The sequence below is a fragment of the Asterias amurensis genome, chromosome 7 (genome assembly GCF_032118995.1).
Source record: "Asterias amurensis chromosome 7, ASM3211899v1".
Taxonomy (NCBI): domain Eukaryota; kingdom Metazoa; phylum Echinodermata; class Asteroidea; order Forcipulatida; family Asteriidae; genus Asterias; species Asterias amurensis.
The window spans coordinates 776617-798497 of NC_092654.1; the positions used below are offsets into that span (position 1 = coordinate 776617).

Consider the following 21881-nt stretch of genomic DNA (forward strand, 5'->3'; position numbering starts at 1 on the left):
AGTCTTTTAATACTCAAGTGAGAAATTACACCTTTTCCCAACAAAGTTTTTATGCTAACAATTATTTGAGTAGTTACCAAAAGTTTTCTTGAATAAGAAAAACAGAGCAGGCAACCAGTTGCAGATGGTACATGTGATATGATATCTTGGCTGGTAACACTATGCTGGAAACCATTATTGGTTGTGCTTAGCTACTTTGTGTGCTTAAAGCAACTATATGACTTTGGGCTTCGGTAACTTTCATTCCATCAATGGTTTTCTCTAACTGTTCAAGTTTATAGCAAGAACAAAGACAACCTTGTCACACAATATTAGAAAACTAGTGTAACCAATTTATCACAACTACGGAATACAATCTAACCAATAACTGAAACTCACTTGTACAATCAGAGTATAAATAGTATAAACAAATACAACTATTCAAATATAAATGAACATTCTCTGTCGTAAAAACCTGAATACATTTTTGCAAGTGAACAATTACAAAAGCAAAGAATAATAAGACTCTTGTGGAAATAAAAAATGCTGTTTGGGAAAATAAAAATGATAGTACAATCCACTCGAACTGCCCTGGACTCAATTTCATAAAGCTTGCTTAGCAGACAAGCCAAAATGCCATGAAATGTATACAGCCTGTAACTAGTTTTTGCTTAATGGAAAAACTTGCTTAGCAGAATTCTGTTTAATAGCTTCATGTAATCGGGTCCAGATATATATTTGTTTGAACATAAAGGGGTTAACTTTAAGCACAAAAGAAATCTGCTAACCACTGAGAAATCTTGTGTAGCAAAAACCGTTAAAAAGCTGATTGAATATGAATTGCTTGTGGCTGTATTCACAGGGAATTTTGCAGCGCACTACGCTGTATAAGGCGCCTGAAGCAGTTTGTAATTTTTACTGCTAGATGTGGACAGAAGAAACAGGGAAAAAAAATTTTTTGGAAGAATTCTGAATGTGAGACATGGAAATAAAACAATTATTAATCCAAACAGATCTAAAGTAGATATTGCATAATATATATTTATACAAAAAAACTAAAAGCTAATTGTTCATATAATGTTCAATAGCACTATTCAGTAAAACTAAAAATGTAATTGACTTCACATTTTTGTAAACCAATTTGACTCTCTAGTTCCACTATTCAAGATAAATGTTGGACATAAACAAATATGAAACGAAAGTTAAATATTGAAACAAAAATGGGCAATAATATAAAATTGGTATAACTTTTTATTTGTTTCTTCTTTCATATTTTTTGTTGGTGTGAAATATGTTAGAAGAAAACAAAATTTAGAAGAGCCCAGTTTTCAATGTAACTGGTGTTTTGACGGGTGCCATAATTGTTACAAGTTTCCCAAACTACGGTTTAGAAACAAAAATTGTTTATAACTTACTGCTGGAATAAATGTGAAAATGTTCTCATTTTGCACAAAACGAGACCGTAGTACTGTCATGGGATACATCTATGGAACTAAAACAATAGAGGAAACTATACCCATTGTGAAAAGAGGGCAAAGCAATGTGTTAAGATAACTAAGAAATTGCACTTGATTTGGGGTAATTATTGAAGAAAACCACCCACAGCTGCCAATATAGACACAGCCTAAGATTGCCTCAAGATGAAACTTGACACCGCCTGAAATCCAAGCCCAAGACATGTAAATATTTCATAAGTATTAGAGAATGATAAAGCATAATATAGCATGCAGCAATGTACCGATACATGAGCATGCATAACAGTAAGCCAGTGGTAGCTGGACGCGAGTAGTTTAGATCTTACTGAATTGTCCTGAGAAAAAACATGCTAGCCTGGTATATTGAAATACATCAGCATCATTCAAAATACAAGTACAACTTAGCTGTGTGAATGCGAATCAAATATAATGCAACGTTGGAGATTTATAGTTACCGGTAAAGCTCACCCTAATTTGTGTGGTATGTGGTTTGCTACCAACTTCTGAGGTCTTTTCACTGGCTAGATAGCCTACTGGCATCTTAGAGTAAATACTTATAAATAAATAACTACTAACACTTTAATTAATGCAATGTAGTATTAGGGAATATTAAAAAGAACAGTTTTCTCCCAACCCTGTTTAAGATAGCAAAAGTAAAGACGTACTTGTATATTTAATAATCAGAAGCTTTTTAAAATCTCATAAATACAATTTCATCATTTGCTTTTGGAAACACACAGGAAAAGCCAGCATTTCTTTTTTAGATTGATAAAAGATTAATTGGTTGTTTCAAATATCAGGATTGAATCCTTCCACACAGAGAGAAGGGATTATATGTATAACAAGTTATCTTTAAAAACTTCTCTCATATTGTAGAATCAAATAGCATTCCACACTAAGATGGACAAATGTTTTGAGTTTCCAATTCAATTATTACAATTCATCATTCTTACATATGTTTTTGTTACAAACCAAGTCCTTTTTTAAATAACCTTTCAGGGACCATAGAGGCTGCTAGTAGTTTGCGTTTATTTAGTGGTTGACTGAACTGTCTAATTCAGCTGAAATTCTTATTAATTTACATAACATTATCTGATCGCCAAAAAAACTCTAAATCATGTTTGTTTTCAGTCATTGGATACAAACAATTTATAAAGAAAGAAAAATCATGAAACATACACTAGGGGCGTACGGCATTGGTTGTGCACAAAGTGGTCTCATCCCTCCTTATACACATTATCATGTAGCTTGCAGCACTAAAAAATACATCTTGCATCAATTTTGTAAAGTAGAGGTATAAACCTCCACATGAATAATTCCACTCCCCTCCCCACCACACATTCTCATTTTAAAATGACGTCATTGGATTGATCATGGGCGAGTCGTACACCCAATCTACTGGAACCCATTGTCGTTTGGAAGACATCCCATCAATGGCCTCTCTGAGTTTATTGAACGACTCCTCTAAGTTACTGTTGACGATGACGACATCGAAAAGGTGATCGTACGTCTGCTCCATCCGAGCGCTCTCTTTGACCGTCTTCTGAAGATCATCATCCTGCAAAAGAGTTGGCATATCCGTCAACAAGGTCATCAAAATTAACAAGCCTTCTGCAAGTTATTTTTGTATAAATGTCTGATCAATGATTTATAGTCGCAAGTAAACTGCTATGAAGCTTTTATATAGTTATGTAAGAGGCAGTGAACACCCACACCCCATACCCCATTCTGGAAGACTGTTGGCACAGCGGAACCAAGATTTGCTCATCTGGAGGTTGCTATACAATAACTTGCCCTGAACCATGTGAAGGTGCAACACTGTCTTTAGTCTGGGGAATCCAAAGTTCATTTGTAATCCAAATATCCACAGGCAAATCACTCGAGTGGGGTTTATCCGTGATGAAAGAATTTACATCAATTATATCTTGATTAGTAGGATTTGAAACTTTGCATGGTGGAAAAACGATATGGAAAGGTTTGCGGTAACACCATGTAATGACTATCTCTAATGAGTTGGGGTGGTTCTGAAAAGAACCGTTGGTTTTGACTCATTAAATTTTGATTGTTGTTATTACCGTTACATGTTTCTCTAATTCTCCAGGTACTTTGGCTGCATCATGGATCTGGCGGAGTGTTTCTAACTCGGGAGCTTTGATGAATACAACCAGGGGTAGAAACTCACTGTTCCTGAGAAGCTTCAGTGACTGTCAAGAAGAAGACAGAGACACAGATAAAGATTGTTTTTAGCAGAGGGGATTATATTTGATGAACTTTGTGAGCAAACTCAGACTTGTCCAGAAGAAAAGAGAAAGAAAGATTATTTTCAGGAGGGGCAATAAATTTGATGAAATTTGTAAGCAATTTAACAAGAGTCCATGAAGTTTCTAAGATACAGTAACATAAACATATGAACTTTGATCCTGTTTGTTTTATTTATTTATTTTGTGTTATTTGATTACACGTCCAACAGCACAACTAGCGCAAATAATAGGACGAATAGGAAACAAAAAGAATTAATCAGTTTCACATGTGGGAGGAAAACTTTAGCTAGGGCTCCAGCTCCAGGCTTCGTCTGCTGATGTTCAAACTATCATGTGCAAAATACACACTGCTCCCATAATGAAGAAGCCTGAAAGGCAGGTTCATACTCGCTGCATATCCACTGCATACACAGCGTGCAGAGCCCAAGCGGGAGCCCAAGCTGAGGCCCCTTGAATAATAACTACCTGAGGATTGATGTCCAAAACACACATCTTGCCCGATTTGTTCGTCGTCCGTATTGCGTCAAACGTTGTCCCGTACAGATTCTCAGCGTACTCCCCGTACTCAAGGAAGCGATTCTGGCGAATGTCTTCCTCCATGTCTAGACGCATTGAGAAGCAATAATCCAGACCATTCTCCTCACCTTCCCTGGGCGGTCTTGATGTATCTAATCAACAAATAACAACATTCTAAAAGTTAATTATAGATATTTGATTTGAAGGACTTTGATACCTTTTGTAGACCATTGTTTTGCCCATGACATGAATCTCTACTCACTATGAATGAAGATGTAAGTAATATAATTTACCTTTTGTAGTGTCAGTCTCTAGGCCTGGGCTAATTATTCGAATATCCGGTTAATGGCGAATAGGTTTTCCTATCCGTAACCGCGAATGCCTTTTTTTCCTTAACCGGATATCCGCATAAGCCGCGAATAGCTATTTATAAACTGGATAGTTCTGTAATTACAACCAAATAACCGAATATTCTTTAATATCCGAATATCCGCAAACATCGGGCGACAACAGACATGAATAATTTGTCTGAATCCTAATGAAACTTCTATTAAGACAGCATAAAACAGCATTAATTAAGTATTTAACTATGCTCACCTCCGTGAGGAGTTAAAACAATGACATTTGTGACGTAATTTGTTCAAAGATTACAAAAGTTTTCCTTCACGTAGAGTCATCCACGATCAAAAGAAAAAGCAAATCGCCATCTTTAAATTAGATCCGGTCATTTTTATGAATGAACCGAGTGACACTGTCTAAAACTAATATCAATCCGCCCAGGAGATCTCATTCACAAACGAACAGCGCCCTCTACCAAAAAAAAAAAAAAAAGTTGGCCAGTGGTATCCGAATAACAAAATTTCACTATTCGCCCAGCACTATCAGTCTCGTTAGTCATCAAGTTTTTGAGAAAAAAATTAACAGAGCAATGTTTACTGGAGAGTCGCATAAATCCCCTATACATGCTAAACACTTGAGCAGCTGGTTTATAAGAGGGTGGAAAGAACCATTAACTCTACACCAAACAACTCGTTCATCTGACTTCAAATAAATCAAGAGTTATGTGATTCCCAGTGACGTGACTGACAACATATCAAAGGATCCTGATGCTAAATAAATGAGAGTTAAACTCACGAGCAACAGCAGTGCCATATCTCTTCAGGTCACTATCGATGAGTTTATTCTTGAGTATTCTCCGACCTACTCCCTGAGCGCCGAGTAACACCAATGTCTTCCTCTGAAACGGCGGCATTTCCTGAACCTCCTCGTAGATCACGATGTCACTGCGGTCGAACTCGTAGTTCTTACGCGTCTGATAACGCTCATGGCGTCGTCTTTTACTCTGTATAAGGCCGCAAGCCACTGTTTCAAAGGGACATTAAAAAGTTAACTGTGAGGATCATCAATGCAATTTAAAAAGACAAGTTCTCATTAGTCCAGATTCTGGAAACAACAATAACTTTGCACCTGTCACCTCTGGGTGTACCTAGACTGTCCCTTGACTCAAACAGATTTAGGAAAGGGACTAACTACTGTTATCAAACTAAAAACAACTTTCACTCACTTACCCCCAACTGAAACCCATGGTCTCAACATGTTTAGATTCGATTTCTTGTCTCACCTGTTTGTCTTGTATAAACGTTCTCTTTTGGGACAAAAGCTCGCCTCCGCTCCTCCAGCTCTACACTGGGTATAAGACCTGTTGCATTGTCACCGCCCACAATGTATGCCTGTTTACAAAACAATAACATCATTAAAAAACCAAGGCAGTAAGCAGCATCAGCAACAAAGTCACACAATCTCCTGAAGACAATCAGAGCATACTGATCAAAATATTGAGTTATCAACCATCCATTCTTTTCAGAAACAACACTACTCAAAAAAAAAGAAATTCACATGGTGTTACCACAAACCTTCATCATGCAAAGTTTCAAATCAAATTAGAGTTGATATCCAGGCTTAGATCAGTCTTGGCACAAGACGACGACAGTGATCGATAATGGATAGTGAACTGCAATCGGTTTAAATCGTTGTGGAGCGACCTCTTATGGCAGTATTTAATCAAGAGCCAGTCGAGTTGGTTAATTCATGCCATAAGAGGGTGCACTATAATGATTTAAAACTGAGCGCAGTACACTATCCACTGTCGATCTCTGTCAATCTCTGACGTCTTGGGTTAAGACTAGGCTTGCATGAGTCTACCCACCTGCCACCAGTTCTGGTCCTCTCTGTCCACAATGCATAGGATATCTCCTCTCTGGAAGGACAGCCCGACCTCAGGGCACGGTATCAAGCTGTCATGGTCAGGGTTGTAGTCGAAGAAGGCTCTGACGTACACCTACACAAAATAACACCAGAATTTAGTACAACAGACTTGGCACACACAGGCAACTTGGAGGCAACCAGAGGCATAACATTGGGTCCAGGCCTGATGACCACAAAGGCGCATCTGGTTGCTGCCTTGGTGCCCATGGAACTGTAAATTTATTATAATTAATATTATTATTACACAAAATTCAGCTCAAAAGCTTATTGAAGGTCAAAGGTGAATCCCTGACACCATTGATGAGGCCAGTACATTGGGCTTGTCATGCAGCAATGTGCAAGGATGACAAATTGGGGTGTTGTTTGCGTGCATCGGGGCATGCATGCAACAGGAGAAGGCTTAGCCCAAAAAGAACCAAAATAGTCTCCTTAAATACCACCACTGTAGTAAAACTTTGGCAACTGCTCAACGGTAATTTATTCCATTCAAAGTTAACAGCAACCCAATATTAACACAGGAGGAGAGCTCTTTGCAAAACTGCACACAGCCAAACCAATATAAGTGCTTGTCCATGATTGCCAATTCAGTTCATTTAAAAGGCAGTGTAGTTTAGAGCAAGCTTACAACCCTAGAATAAACATCAATTAAATTATATTTGAGATACAGAATCTATTCATAAAGCGAGTGCAAGGACAATGGGTGCAACATGCTCGGACATTTCTACTGAGTACCCTTAACCAATGTTATAAACACATACCAGAAGTATCCAATTCTGAAAAACATAAATTTGAACAAATACAAAAGAAAGACAACATTAACATTTTAACAATACAATTTTCTCATATATTAAAGGCAGTGGACACTATTGGTAATTACTCAAAATAATTATTAGCATAAAACCTTTCTTGGTGACAAGCAATGGGGAGAGGTTGATGGTATAAAACAATGTGAGAAACAGCTCCCTCTGAAAAGGCATAGTTTTTGAGAAAGAAGTAATTTTCCACGAATTTGATTTCGAGACCTCTGATTTAGAACTTGAGGTCTTGAAATCAACCATCTAACAAACACAACTTTGTGTGACAAGGTTGTTTTTTTCTTTTATTATTATCTCGCAACTTCAATGACCGATTGAGCTCAAATTTTCACGGGTTAGTTATTTTATGCATATGTTGAGAAACACCAAACTGTGAAGGCTAGTCTTTGACAATTACCAATAGTGTCCACTGCCTTTAAACACTGTAGTTTTGAGAATAAATAAACTGGTCCATTGAACCACACAAATATTGTGTTTTTATTGGTCCTGAGCTGTTTAACTTGTATTAGGCCATCAGCTTATGTTAAGGGAGAATGCTGAAACAGATCATCAAACACACAAGACTGAACATCAATGGTGTCTTGTCAACAAAACGTTTACCGATGATAAAGTGATCCATTCATGCACAAATGTTTTGGTAGGTTAGCGTGGTCCAGTGGTTAGACTGCAGGACTTGCAATATTAAGGTGGTTGGTTCGAATCCCCCAAACTAACTGCTGATTTCACAATGACTGAAATAAATATTGTCGTCTAGTTACTAAATCATAATTTCTTGATTTGTGTAATCCATAATCATAGACGTTAAACCAATGTTTGTATGAGAGATTGGCTGTTGTCAGCTTGGTGTTTCTATCCCCTTGTAGGAGTTTGCCATGATCCCTTAATGGGAAGATCATCTAAACAAACAAACAGGTTTTTTTATTCATGACTTACAGGTAGGTTGTGATAATCGTTGTGATAGCTTGGAATAATCTTGAGTGTGACGTTACCGGAAGCCATCTTCATATGTTCCTGCAATGCATCAGGGTCATTGGTCACATCAAGACCATTAACCTCCTTAATGATATCACCAACATGCAAAAGACCTGGATAAATAAAGAGGACAAAGGGTCAAACATTACCTCGTAAAGAACTGTATAACACAACATTGTTCAATAAACAGTTGCTTTGCTAAGACCTGATTCAACCCAAGCAGAGTATTTCTTAGCCTTTGAGAGAGACTCTGCTAAGTTAAAAATCTCAGCTCTGTTCATATTTATGTAGAAAACTATGGCTCACCCTGTTTCTCAATAATGCCTCCATGAATTACCCTGGCGACGACTACTTCTCCATGCTCCTGTTTCAATGTTATACCCTGCAGAAATTCCAAAAGAAATCACAAAAGAAAAGTTGTCAGATTAGTAGGACTACAGTGGTTTAAATGTCTCTGCAGTCTTTATCAACAAACCTCTCACACTTTACTTCATGGAGCTGCTTAACCAAGAATTCTGCTCAGTAAAGCGCAGAATATTGCCAGTAAGAACACGATTTCCAGGTAAGTAGTGCCATGATCGTTGGCCCTGATAAAGGTCTAGGAGGCCTTGAAATTCCCTCTTGAAGGGGCACAGGAATTCTGCTCTGGGGAGGGGCACCTCTTTGAGGAAAATGTAAATTCTATTTTTATTGAAACTTTGCAAAGGGCACCACAGCCTGCCACACCACTGGGCGCCATGGCAAACGCCTTGGGTTTCATGGGTTAATTCAAGGCCCAGTTAAGAGAGAGAGGACCCTGTGGATGATTTCTTACCAAAGGCTCATCTTTTCCTTTCCTGATTCCAACCATCCTGATGGCGTCTCCGACAGCGTTGAACTCATGAGGGGGTGGATAGGCTGGACGTGTACGATCCAAGAAGACTGACGGCTGCTCAAAGTCACCATTAGCGATACTGTCATGGGTCTTGGTTAAGGACTAGGAAAGGAAAGAAAAGAAAATGAATATCACAAAATGTTGAAGACTTAACTGTTCAAAGCCCTTTAATTTGTTTCTTTTTGATTCGTTATTGTTCAGTGCCTTGATCTAGTGTCTAGGGTATGTGCGCTTTATAAGACCTCTTTAATAATTTAACCATAATAATAATAGTGGCTTCTTATATAGCACGCATGTCCGTCACTCAGTGACGCTGCTGGCACTGTAACATACAGTATTTCCTGCAAGATGTGGGACTTGGTTTGAATTATGAGACATAATCCTTAAATGGCACCAGGTAATGTATTATTATTACTTTAGAGTCAGACACTTACTGTGAAGTTGAGATCATCCAGAATTCCTGCCAGTTCAGCAGCACCATCATCTTCCGCTATTAACGGACCGATGTCATCAATGACCTCATTGAGGAGAGAAACACCATCTTTCCTCATTGGTTTCAGTTCAATCTCCTCCAGTGTGTCATGCGCCTGATGAAATGAATGGAGAGATGGTTACTTATAAGGCCTGGAAGAATTATACAAAGACCAAACAGGCCTTGGTTTCTGTTGCCCTGGTCTTGGCCCTAATGGAAATGCCCTTTGATTGGGAAATGATCTAGTGAGGTTTGTGGTGACACCACATACAAATCATAAACTTCATCATGATATTTGGAGGTTCTGAGAAGAACCAGTGGTTTGACAACTCAACGTTTAGATAAGTATGCTCTGATCGTCAACATGCAGGCCTTCAATTTCAAACAGCAATTTCCTCCGACGGTCCTGGAGCTTTGCAAAGGGCTTCACAGCATAAGGCCATTGTAATTGCTGTGGTTGTTGTGGGTTAACTTGAGGCCTGTACATGGCGTCATTATGAAAAATGCAAAAATCAGGCAATTCTTGGAAACAGGGAAGTTGAAACATCAGCCATGTGATTTGATGTCAATCTAGGAGTGAATTACACTGTAATATTATAGGCTTACTTGAAAGCTGTTCTTCTCATGTATTCAAAAAGGAAATAAACCTAGTTGTTTTGAGTTTTGACAAGAGGTGTATGGAGTGATTTGGGAATGGAGAGTCAGAATTTGTTCTCTAACTCAATAAAATCAGATGTATCGGTTTCACTCTTCACACAGTCACACGTATAGCTTTTACATGTAGGATTGCGTGACTGAATAAAACTATGACATTTTATTTCAGGAATTCCATCAAAACTAAAACAGGAAGCATAAAAAGTATTTAGTTTAGAATAACTAGTAACATAATCTAAATATATTGCAGCAATGATGAGAGATTTGGATTTCAAATATTGCATGCACTCTGCAATTAAAAAAGAAATAAACGATTTTTTTGTAATGCAAGTTCGCCCCTTGAAACAAGGCTAAAAGCCATTATTGGAATGGGGCTACAAGAAGAAAACATTTAAGATGAAAATATCTCGAGTGGAGCTGAAGGTAGGAATTGATATTCCTCTCAAAAAAAAACATGCACCAGGCAAGGAGATCCAAAGAGCGTGGAATAAAGCTGTTTGAATGCCTTTTTGTTCTGCATCTCAGCAATGCATGAGTGTGTGGCTTGGGTGGGAACAAACAGAAAGCCTGGATTTCACGCTCAAACACCCCCAATAGGAGGAACTAGGTCAGACACACTGGTGGTGCATTTACCATGAAAATATCTAAAGAACAAGGAAAATGGTGGCCTTGCCTTCCACCTCTGGGACCCAAGTTCAAATCCCACCGAGGGCACTATGTGGATTGGTTTTTCAGTCCCTAACTGAGAATAATCCCTGGAATAATTCTCCAGGGATTTCATCACACATCTAAAACTTAAATTTTCTTCTTGTCTTCTCTCCATTCAGCCATTCTGTTCTTGGCTATTGCCGTGATTAAGTTTGCTTTTCTGAGAGTCTTCCTTGGCTTTTAGACAACTGTAGAGCTCTAATAAATAGCCTGAAATACAATCTTGTATTCTGTACCTTAACCAGATTCTGCAGAACTCTTCCTTGCATGACTTCCTTGAGGAATAAGAGGTCAACGCTCTGTGCTTCTGCAGAATTCCCGATGTTGTGAAGATTGTCAACAACAGTATCCATGGCTTCTGTAAAGAGAACCATCGAGAATTGGATTACTTCAAAATATTACGTTTGAAAGAATGCACTATTAGGAGTGCACCCTCTGGTTTGGGTGTATACAGATAAAGATTACCCAGACCTTATTAGTGTCAGAGTGCAGCTGTCCATCATATCTCAAAATGGCTTAGATAGTATTTCTACAGCCTGCAAAATTACATACAAATACAGCACTTTACAATGTCCCTACAATGTGGTATAATATGTGGACTAACAGTACACTCTGCACCAACATTATCAATGTGCACATAATCCATACAGTTCAATAAGTAGTCTTGCTCTCAAGACCTTTGTCTTCGTTAATCCAAAGACCCTCGAAGAAGAAGCCTTGAGTTGTGTATTGTATATCTTGGTCATAATGAAAACAACTGCGGCTACAGTTGGTACTGGAAAATCATAATGTATCATTTGATAGTATCGCTTGGAGCTAAGACTAATTCCACCGAGTCTGTTTGTATCATTTGATAGTAACGCCTGGAGTAAAGACTAATTCCACTGAGTCTGTACAAGTGCACAAATGCATGTACTAGGCCTACCTGTCTACATACACTGCATAGAGATCAATAATTTGTATGGATTTTACGCAATAAAACCTCTCGCTTGAATAAGCATTCAGGAAGACATGTTTTGTTTCTAAAGAACAGGTGTAATATCTGTGTGTAATTAATGTAATTGCTGTTGACTCTGTGAAAACAATCGCTTGCTACTTCTGGTACAGTAATTAAAGTGAAGCTTTCTCAACAAAGGTAAAACGGAGACGTTGTGATGTAATGAAAAAAGTCTTACTGTACATCTTTAAATGTACATTGTACATGTAGGGCTTCAAGTTCGAAAACACTTAATTTTAGAAAAAGGAATTGCTATTTCTTTGAAAAGATTCACAGTCTCCTGACGATGACTAGAGTAAGCTAGTCGAAAAGTTGAGACCAATTCATAACTAACTCAGCGGCAGTACAGTTAATTACGATCCTATAAGCTACAGTAGTAGTCCAGTCTATTTTCTATACCATCCGTCCTGGTAATAGTTAAAAAGCAGGACAATTCTTTTCAGAACTGAGAAGTCTCCCGAACCTCCGATTATCTACTCCATGGCAGTAGAACAAAGGAAGACAGTTCTCTAAGAACAAACTCTACCTGGCAGGTAGATACACACATGGTGTTACCGCAAACCAAATATACAAGATTCATAATGTATAAAAAGAAATACCGTCTACAAATGTAGGGCTTCAATTAAAGGCACCTTTTTTTTCAGAAAAGAAAAAAGAATGAAGACAAAAAAGGAATAATTCTTTTGACGTTATATCTACATACATCGAACAACATGACATGCAACAAAGGATTTGGGTTAATTTCAATATTTAAACATTCAATATTTATATTAGGGAACATTAGATATAACTTTATGCCAACAAAATAAACCTGAACATCAGGTACAAATATAAAATTTACATTTTTCAGCAAAAAGATGTATAATAGAAATATCTTAATTTGGATGCATGAATGAAATTCAATATCTATGAATCAGTTTCCAGTATTCCAGCTTTACAATTTACGATTCAGATAAACAAAGTCCTGCCAAGGAAAGATGTAATGTGTGTCAGACAAACAATCTGTGATTGATCTTGTAGCAGGGATGGGAGATGTCAATAAATGGTGCATATTGCACAGAGCAAGGGAAGAGACTTCAAGGGGATGGGGTTTGGAATGTTCACACACTGAGCTGCAGCATAACAGGCGTTTGATGGACAGGTTCATGACTTATTGCCATCTTTTGTATTATAGATTTTTTTTCGCCTGCATATTACAGACATATTTTCTCTAGTATAGTTTAGCAGAAAGTCAGCTACATCTGTGACAATAAATAATGTTCGCATATGCAATGGTACATCAAATACGTGGGCCTTTCAACAAAAGCCTGATAATTGGGCAAAATTAAATACTGAAAACCTACATACATGTAGGCCCTAGACCCAACTGTTTTGGAGATTATTTTTACAAACTTTACCCTGCTATTTTAAATATTTGGTTGCTTCCCACTTTGCACGAAAGTTACATTTAAATTAATTTCACTATAATATTCTATAATGCAGTTTGTGTTCCTCTTTTACCATTGAATTTGATTGTATCTTTGTTTGAGCTGGGACACATTATATAGAATAGAAGACCCAGTTGAAATATTAAAATCACCCAGTTGAAATATTAAAATAAATAAATAAATATATAAATAAATAAATACCAGTAGGCCCTAAAGTACATGTAGGCCTACTGTACATATGCAAACAATGTTTATTTTTATGTCTACAAAGGTGAACACACTTTTTCTATAAATAAAAACACTGGTACTTGATACCATATGCTGATAAAAAATTAACATTCCATACAAACTGTTAATACAAAATGTACCCATAAATTTCCTTTCTGTATATTGTGGACTGGCATCCAGGGACCGGCTGCCAGTAAATACACCAGCAGTACATTAAACAAGATATACAGTGTATTTAAAACAATGTGGACCAGCCATACAGTAGGCAGTGTGGACATACTGTACACAAACAAGATTCAGTGTAAAAACATAGTCATAAAACCATCACAAGTACTTGGTACTCAAACACAAGGCCCAGTGATGTGAATGGGAAATGAATTGTTAGGTTGTGGTATGACCAGAGTGTATGCACCCCTGGATTATTGCAAGGTCAACCTTAGGTGCTTTAACCCATACCAGGAGCAGCAACCATTAAGCCTGAATGGGCGCTTTATAAATGGGTCTCATCATTCAAAATAGCTCTTCATACCTATTGTTAAAGTACTGAGTGCTTTGAGACGCAACACTGTAAGAACTACATATTGTACCCTTTTATGCACAAAGTATTGGCCAGTTGGCCTACATGACATTAGGAAGTTTAAATCTGAAATCTCTCATGTGTAAGGAATGTACTTTTTACAGATATTGCGCATTATTTAAGTCTACTATTTCTATTGTATTATAATTACATGTAATCATCCTTGACGTGCATCATATACTGTCCATGGAAACAGTAATTTAAATGTACTTTGTATCCACATGTTCACATACGTGTAGGCAATGTGTACATATGTGTAGGCCTACACACAAAAATGTTCAGATGCTGTACACAGTATATTGTACTTGTAAATGAAAATCTAAACAACAAACATCTCAATACATATTATTATGTCCACACGATGCACCCATACATGATTACATCACTTGGACACCAGTCAGAGCACATTATGCACTTATTGTATACATGTGGTTTACAGTGTGCGCTATAGGTGTACACTACACAATTATTTGCCACTGCTGATACCTCATTTATTGTTCCTCGTTATTGAGGAAATCACTACCCGCCAAAATTACACTGTTTTCATTGTTGTGACTGGTGCCCCACTCAACGTCTGCAAAGCAGAGAAAGCTGTCAAGCAGTATTTCCTGCTTAAAACAACTTTGAAATGAAATTTAGCCCAGGGCTAAAAGACTCGATGCTTAATCTTATCATTGTAGTGTTCATCAGATAAACCAAATGAATTCTTTACATGAGCTCAATCAGGCAAAAACAAATTAGCCAAATGTCTGGCTAGTGGCAGCATGTAATGAAAGTAGCCCTTCGAACACCTGAGGCTGGTACATCAGAGTCCATTAATGTTATTAATAATGTAGCTCTATTCTCCATGTTGTTACAAGCTGTGTACTCGGACCAATTGACAAACTTAAATGAGCAAATGAATTAAATGAGCTTGCTGTTATTTAAGTGTCCTTTTTATTCTAATTACATTAAGTGCAACAATTAAGAAACCTCAGACTTAAGTAAACAGGGCTCATACAACAATGGACTGCAGGCCCCAGCCAGTGATTTTAGCATCAGGCCAATAAACTTACCACTGTACAAGTCTGGAGGTCTTGTGTTTTTGAATAATTACACATTCTTATAATTATGACATTACCTTTACCCATAAGAAATTGAGATGTCTTCTCTTAATCTTAGTGCTTATTCCCAAAACAGCTCAAATGTGAAACTGTGTAGATAGTGTTCTTCTCATTTTGATTCCAGTCTTGTCACAAATTCTACTGGTTCAGTAGAAGTTTTGAGCTACAATCGCTGCAGAGTCCAGTCTTGTGTATTTTTTCACTTGGAATGTACATTGCAGGGGAGTTTAAATTGCGTAAACAAACTGCGTATCCTTCTCAAATGTTGATACTATTTTATCACTCATCATGCGAGAGCACTTCATGCGCATGTTACCCAGTATACACCCACATGCTTCCATGAGTTATCTGAAATATTTTCTTTTTGTTGCACCTTACCAAGAGTGGCTTTTAGCCTTGTTTGGTGCAAACTTGCATAAAAGAGAAGGAAAAAAATGAGGAAAAAACCTGCACGAATAAGTGCTACTAAATGCAACACTGGATGGCACTATGCTTAACGCGTATAATGTGCGAAGTAGGTACTCCAAAATGGCTGACCTCCCGCATTGTTGCAAGAGTACTCACACCCGCGAGCCACCCACATTCTTTACTACAAGAATATCAATTCCTGTATCTTCAGCTCCCCCGAGTTACATGTAGTTTTATATGAAATGTTTTCCTCTATTAATAGCCCCTTACCAAGAGTGGCTTTTAGCCTTGTTTGGGGCAAATTTGCATAAAAGAAATATATAGCAGGTGCTTTTAGCTCAGAACTTTTACTGGACCAGCATCAAAATGAGAACTCGGTTCTGGTTTAATTTTATGAAACACCAAGAGAAGATCTCTCTCTTTTGTCTTATGATGGGTTAGTAAACTTTTATACTACACAATTGCAAGATATTTATCAGGCTCAAATTTAACATTCAAACATCTTTTTTCAAAACAAAGATATTTAATTGAAAAACACAAGATAACCGGATTTGCCTTGTCCTGTGAGCTTACTGGCCTGACGCTGAAATGTATCAGTGACATGTTAAGAGGTTTGACCTTTGACACTAGGTTCTGATTGGTTGTTCGAGCCCTACCTGGGTTGCGTTGATCACTGGGTTCCTCCATTGCAACAGGCATAGTGGTTGCTATGGTAACTGTTCAGATCTAGGCTAATCTTATCTTGGAAGTGTTGAATCTTAAGCCTCTGTGCGCTGCGAATGAAATAAACAAGATGAAGTATAAAATGGCGAATTCAATTATTCCAATCCATACAAGTATTTTCTGAAACAAGACTTTAAAAACAGTAGAGAAATTGTCATTCACTTTGCAGAGAGCTGCCTCTATGACTACATGTAATAATGGAATGTATTTACAGCCACAATCACACTTTTTGTTACAAAGACACTATGTGACCAAATGAACAACAGTACATATTGAGTGACTCTTTGCAGATCTTGTATTTGACAAACTCACTTTTTATTATTGACACAGCGATGATAAATACAATATATTATACTAATTGATATAACTGCTACATTGTACGTCTGAGGTTTTAAAACTGCTGTTCATAAAATGGATACAAAAAGAATGTATGATTGTGGCTGTGTACATACGTATGTTCAGTGCATGAAATTATGTTTACTTATGATCAATTTATGTTTGCACAGTCTTCACAGAAAGGTTAAAACCATAAAGCAATCATTTTGTATGGCTCCATGGTTAGAAAACGATTTCGGAACTACTGTGGGCAAATCACAGCAGCTGCACAGAATTGGAAAACAAATTGTATTCACAGTGCATGTAGTTCAGGTTAAAGCACAAACACTTGAGAAGTGTGTATTGTTGGATTGTACATGATGTTGGACACTTATATCCCACAATATGCACTATTCGAAGGTACGTTTACTGACCTGAACTACACGTTCTGTACTTCACTTGACAAGCCCTCATCAACACTTCAAGAAACATTCGTGGATGGCCTAAGCAATTATGATAGTCAAGTGATTGTTAATGTCTTACATTTAAGAACAATCGTCAGGCTCTTGATTGCCCTACAGGCATGGGATCCGGATGGATCGCTTAGTGTATTGAACCCTTGTACCAATGTTACATGCAACTAAGCTTCCGCTATATTGCATTTTTTAACCCAAGATATATCGTCAAAAAATATCCCGATATTAGATGATATCTTAGATAATTATTTTTTGAGCCTAAAATTCTGACATCTCACGAAGGTAGAAAGCATTTTAAACATCATATTGGGGAAAAAAGTCAAAGAATGGCGTAAGCTCGGAGCACAGGATTGGCCAATGAGCAACTGAGGGCACCCTACTCAATTGACGTCCTGAGCATTATTAAAACAGAAACATCTGATGTCGAACTTGCCAAGCACTTCATTCTGTGGCATTCTATGTACTTGCTCCCAACTTCACAAAATTAGTCTTGGTCACGACTGACAGATCAAGGCACCTGTGTAAACTTAAAATGTTGTAGGCCCTGTAGTGCACAAACTTGAATATCCAGGTGGGATTACACACAAGCATGAGCAACAGGGCAAATATGGTGTCAGAAGTGGGATTACTCCCTCTTGGGAACATTAAGCCGGAGCATCGAGCTCCATAGTTTGAGAGGCTGCTGATTGTAAAGGTCCCTATACAATGCAAGATCTGTAAAACTACACAATGTAGACACTGTTTAATTCATGACAAAATGTCAGTAAAGACACAATACACAAGAAAACTTGTTGGATTACAAATATCAATCCAAAGGCACCAATAAATCAAACTATATTAAGGACGTTTTCTTTTGCTATAATAATTAATGTATTTTTTTCTGACTTTTGATATCATAGCCTAGCTAACTAAAAATTTGTTGTACATTTCCATTTAATTAAGTAGATTTCTCTTTCCACTTAAAAAAAAAACAAACACTGCATTGTGCCCCTTACCAGAGAAAAAATGCTGTGCTCCCCTCGAGAACTAAATTCAAGGCCTGCGGTATGGTCGGATATTAAAAAACACGAGGGTTTTCTGTGTACACAACAAAAGCCTTTTTTGATTAGAATGCAAGGGAAGTACCCAACCTCACCGCGCATACTCAATAATGCATGATATCATTACTGTAGAAGCTTAACTAGCTGTAAATTCTCCAGGTTTAATGGTCAGTACAAGAGTATGTGTGAGATTTCTATAACCTCTTGATAACCCAGACCCAATGTCATTGGCAGGTGGACAGCTTAAAATATCTAATTGACTGGGGCTGAGTGAGGTATTCCATGAATAATCAGAATCCAATGACTGCGTTTCACACACAATCATCATCTCAAAATAATTTGGGTACAGTAGAACAAATTACATGTAATCATATTTCTTTATCATATTTCTATATGTACAAATTGCTTTGCACATATTTGGTATCCTTACAGTAGGCCCTACTTAAACCAGGTTCATACTTCCTGCGAATGCTTCGTGCGATGCGAATTTCATTGCGTCACTATGGGAAATGGTGCGTGTACGGGTTGTCGCTGGAAGTATGAACCGGGCTTAAATAGGATTATAATGTGTCTTGGATCATCAAAAGGTGTTAAAAAGACCTGGTAATCTGCCTGGTATGAAATCATCGCATTCTACCTCCATGAAAATACCATAGAAAAAGGACTTCAAAAGACATGGTAGGCCTACAGGCCTGGCAACAGTGTAATATCGATAGTGTAGCTCTGAAATAGGGCAATGGTTTGACCATGGAGCTATAAACCAAAGATAAGATTGTACATTATAAACCTTGATTACTTAAATAATGAAATATCAGGCCTCGAGGCACGCCTAAATGTCTGATTGAGGCCTGCTCCATATTTTCCACTCGGTCTTAAAACACAAACACCAACAGTACCCTAAAAAACATCCAAGACAACTTAGCAAATAACTCCATGATAATTCATACTTTTCTTCATCAATGCATGGAGGTAGAACTACCTCCATGATCAATGCTTGTAAGTTGTAGGGCAAGGCCTGTTAATCGATCGTGGGGTAGTCATTCCATAAAACAGAGGTTTAGTCAAGTATTCATGATAGTAAAGGAATAACTATTAAAATAAAATAACAATTTTAGAGGCTAATCAGCTTACTTTAAATGCAGCTGAGAAGCTGAATTGTGAATGATGTGGATGATGCAAGATAATAATGAAAGAAAAAACACCCTTGTCACACAAAGTTGTGTGCTTTCATATGCTGGAAAAGTTTCCGTATGGCGCCACCACTTTTTCATTTGATATGAAATAATATAGTATCCAATTTACCTCAATGAGATATCCCTTTTTGTAAAAATTAGTGAAAAAGTGGTGGCGCCATACGGAAAGTTATCCCACATGCTTGATTTTGAGACCTCAAATTCGAAAAGTAAAATTGAGGTCTTGAAATCAAACTTGTGGAAAATGACTTCTTTCTCGAAAACTATGTTTCTTCAGAGGGAGCCGTTTCTCACAAGTCAATATTTTATAATATAAACAGCTCTCCATTAATTACTCGTTACCAGGCAAGTTTTTTATGTTAATCAAAATTATTTGGAGTAATTACCAACTGCCAATGAAGCAATACAGACAGAGCTATAAATCATCACAATGAATCAGCCATTTTCAAATGAAAGTTTCACATACACTGGCGTTGGTCACAATATGACTAGATAGTACCCCGTGTCGAAATGAAGACAGTACACATTGATTGAGGACCAAAACCTCCAGGGCTAGATGAGCAGAGATGTGTATCTGCTGGGCTGTAATAAAACGTTAGTGTCTTGAGTGAATTCAGAATGAATGACCTCCAATCTCATTCAATTTCATGTCACCCTCAACTCAATTTGTTTTTACCCAACAAATGGCTATATAAAACATGTGTTGTCTACAGAGGTATTTCAAATCTTATTTGTAGATTTACACTAAATAACAAATACGATATCTTACCTGAAAATAACCCCATCTACTCAACACACAAAGAACTTTCCAGCGATTTTCGACGCACTAATCCTGGGACTTCGAGCTTCAATCAAGAACACACTGCAGACTTGGTTACGAGTCGTACAGTAATTTACGTGTATCAATATTTTTCTTCAAAGGGGGCGCACTTCATAGTTAACGGTAATGAAAAATAGGGGCCAATCTTTTTTTGCAAGAGGGCGCACTCCATAGTTAACGGTAATTAAAAGCGGGGGCCAAAAACAAAAACTCTTGCGTTTTTAAAGTTTCTGAAAAAAATGTTAACCTTTACCGTTTTTTACGACCTCCTTTACCCTTTTGCGTTTTTAAATTTGTAAAAGGAAAATGGAAAAAACAAACCCTGCACCCTTTTAACATGGGCGTCAATCAGGGGGGAGGGGGGGGGGGACAGGGGGACATGTCCCCCCCCCACCTTTTGGAAGGTGGGGGACACAATATCAAATGCCCCCCCCCCACCTTTTTGACCACCTTTATCATGAAGCCCAAGTTTTGCACTGTGTAAGACGAAACCCTGTGTCCCTAAATGGGCATTAATCCTGTGGGCAAAGGATGACACAATATCCCCTCTCTTGGCCCTAGATTGCACATCACAGAGCATCTAAAATGCAAAATTTTACCGGGCCCTTAATCGGGCCCGCACCCCGAGCCGTTAAGGCTTCTCACACGCATGCTCCATCGTTGACAGATTTGCACCTCCCCCCTTGAAAGAGTGGAAGGGACGTGTACCCCACCCCACCCCACCCCACCCCACCCCACCCACCCCATTTTCGAAGAGTGGGGGACATGACACAGTATCAATGTTCCCCGTGTCGTTTGACCACCTTTATTGTGAAAATCGTGTTTTGCACTGAGGAACTGCTGGAGCACTTGAGCACAAATATTCATACAGCTCATTGTTCTGTTTCGTTTGCCATTTGGCCGCTAAATGGCCTAAAGATTGCACCACAGAGCATCTAAAAATACAGAATTTTCCCGGGCCCTTCAGCGGGCCCGGACCCATGCCGGAAAGGTTTCACACTCACGTGCTCACTATTTGACAGTATTTTACCCTAAAACTTGGTTCATAGAGCCGCACTTGAAGATGCTGTCAACCCAAAAGGTTCTTCTGCTGCTTACATTTTACAGATGTTCTGTTCCGTTCTGTAAGATTGCACCACAGAGCATCTAGAATGCAAAATTTTCCCGAACCCTTAAGCGGGCCCGGACCCTTCGGCGGGCCCGGACCCATGTCGTAAAGGTTCTACATTCGCGTGCTCACTCTTTGACAGATTTTCCCCCTAAAATTTGGTTCATAGATCCGTACTTGAAGATGCTGTCAACCCAAAAGGTTCTTCTGCTGCTCACATTTTTACAGATGTTCTGTTCCGTTCTGTATGCCTCTTATTGGTCTATTTAGATTGCACCACAGAGCATATAGAATGCAAAATTTTCCCGGACCCTTAAGCGGGCCCGGACCCATGCCATAAAGGTTTCGCACTCGTGAGCTCACTCTTCGACAGGTTTACCCCCTAAATCTTGGTTCATAGGTCCGCACTTGAAGATGCTGTCAACCCAAAAGGTTCTATACTGCTGCTCACATTATACAGATGTTCTGTTCCATT

General features: G+C 38.1%; 1 protein-coding gene across 2 annotated transcripts; it reads right to left on the reverse strand.

Annotated features, from left to right (window-relative positions):
- Window positions 1-218: 218 nt before the first annotated feature.
- On the reverse strand, window positions 219-20353 carry LOC139939820 (protein PALS2-like). 2 transcript variants are annotated; one of them, XM_071935955.1, is made up of 14 exons: window positions 20248-20353; window positions 16388-16504; window positions 11228-11349; window positions 9592-9744; window positions 9098-9259; window positions 8590-8665; window positions 8245-8396; window positions 7255-7269; window positions 6438-6569; window positions 5853-5961; window positions 5366-5593; window positions 4181-4383; window positions 3530-3658; window positions 219-3012 (listed from the first exon to the last, which is right to left on the reverse strand). In XM_071935955.1, exons 2-14 carry the CDS (start codon window positions 16428-16430, stop codon window positions 2803-2805), a joined length of 1734 nt encoding a protein of 577 aa, XP_071792056.1. In that variant the 5' UTR covers window positions 16431-16504; window positions 20248-20353; the 3' UTR covers window positions 219-2802. The 2 variants fall into 2 exon arrangements, with proteins under 2 accessions (XP_071792056.1, XP_071792057.1); XM_071935956.1 differs by lacking the exon at window positions 7255-7269.
- Between the last annotated feature and the right edge of the window lie 1528 nt (window positions 20354-21881).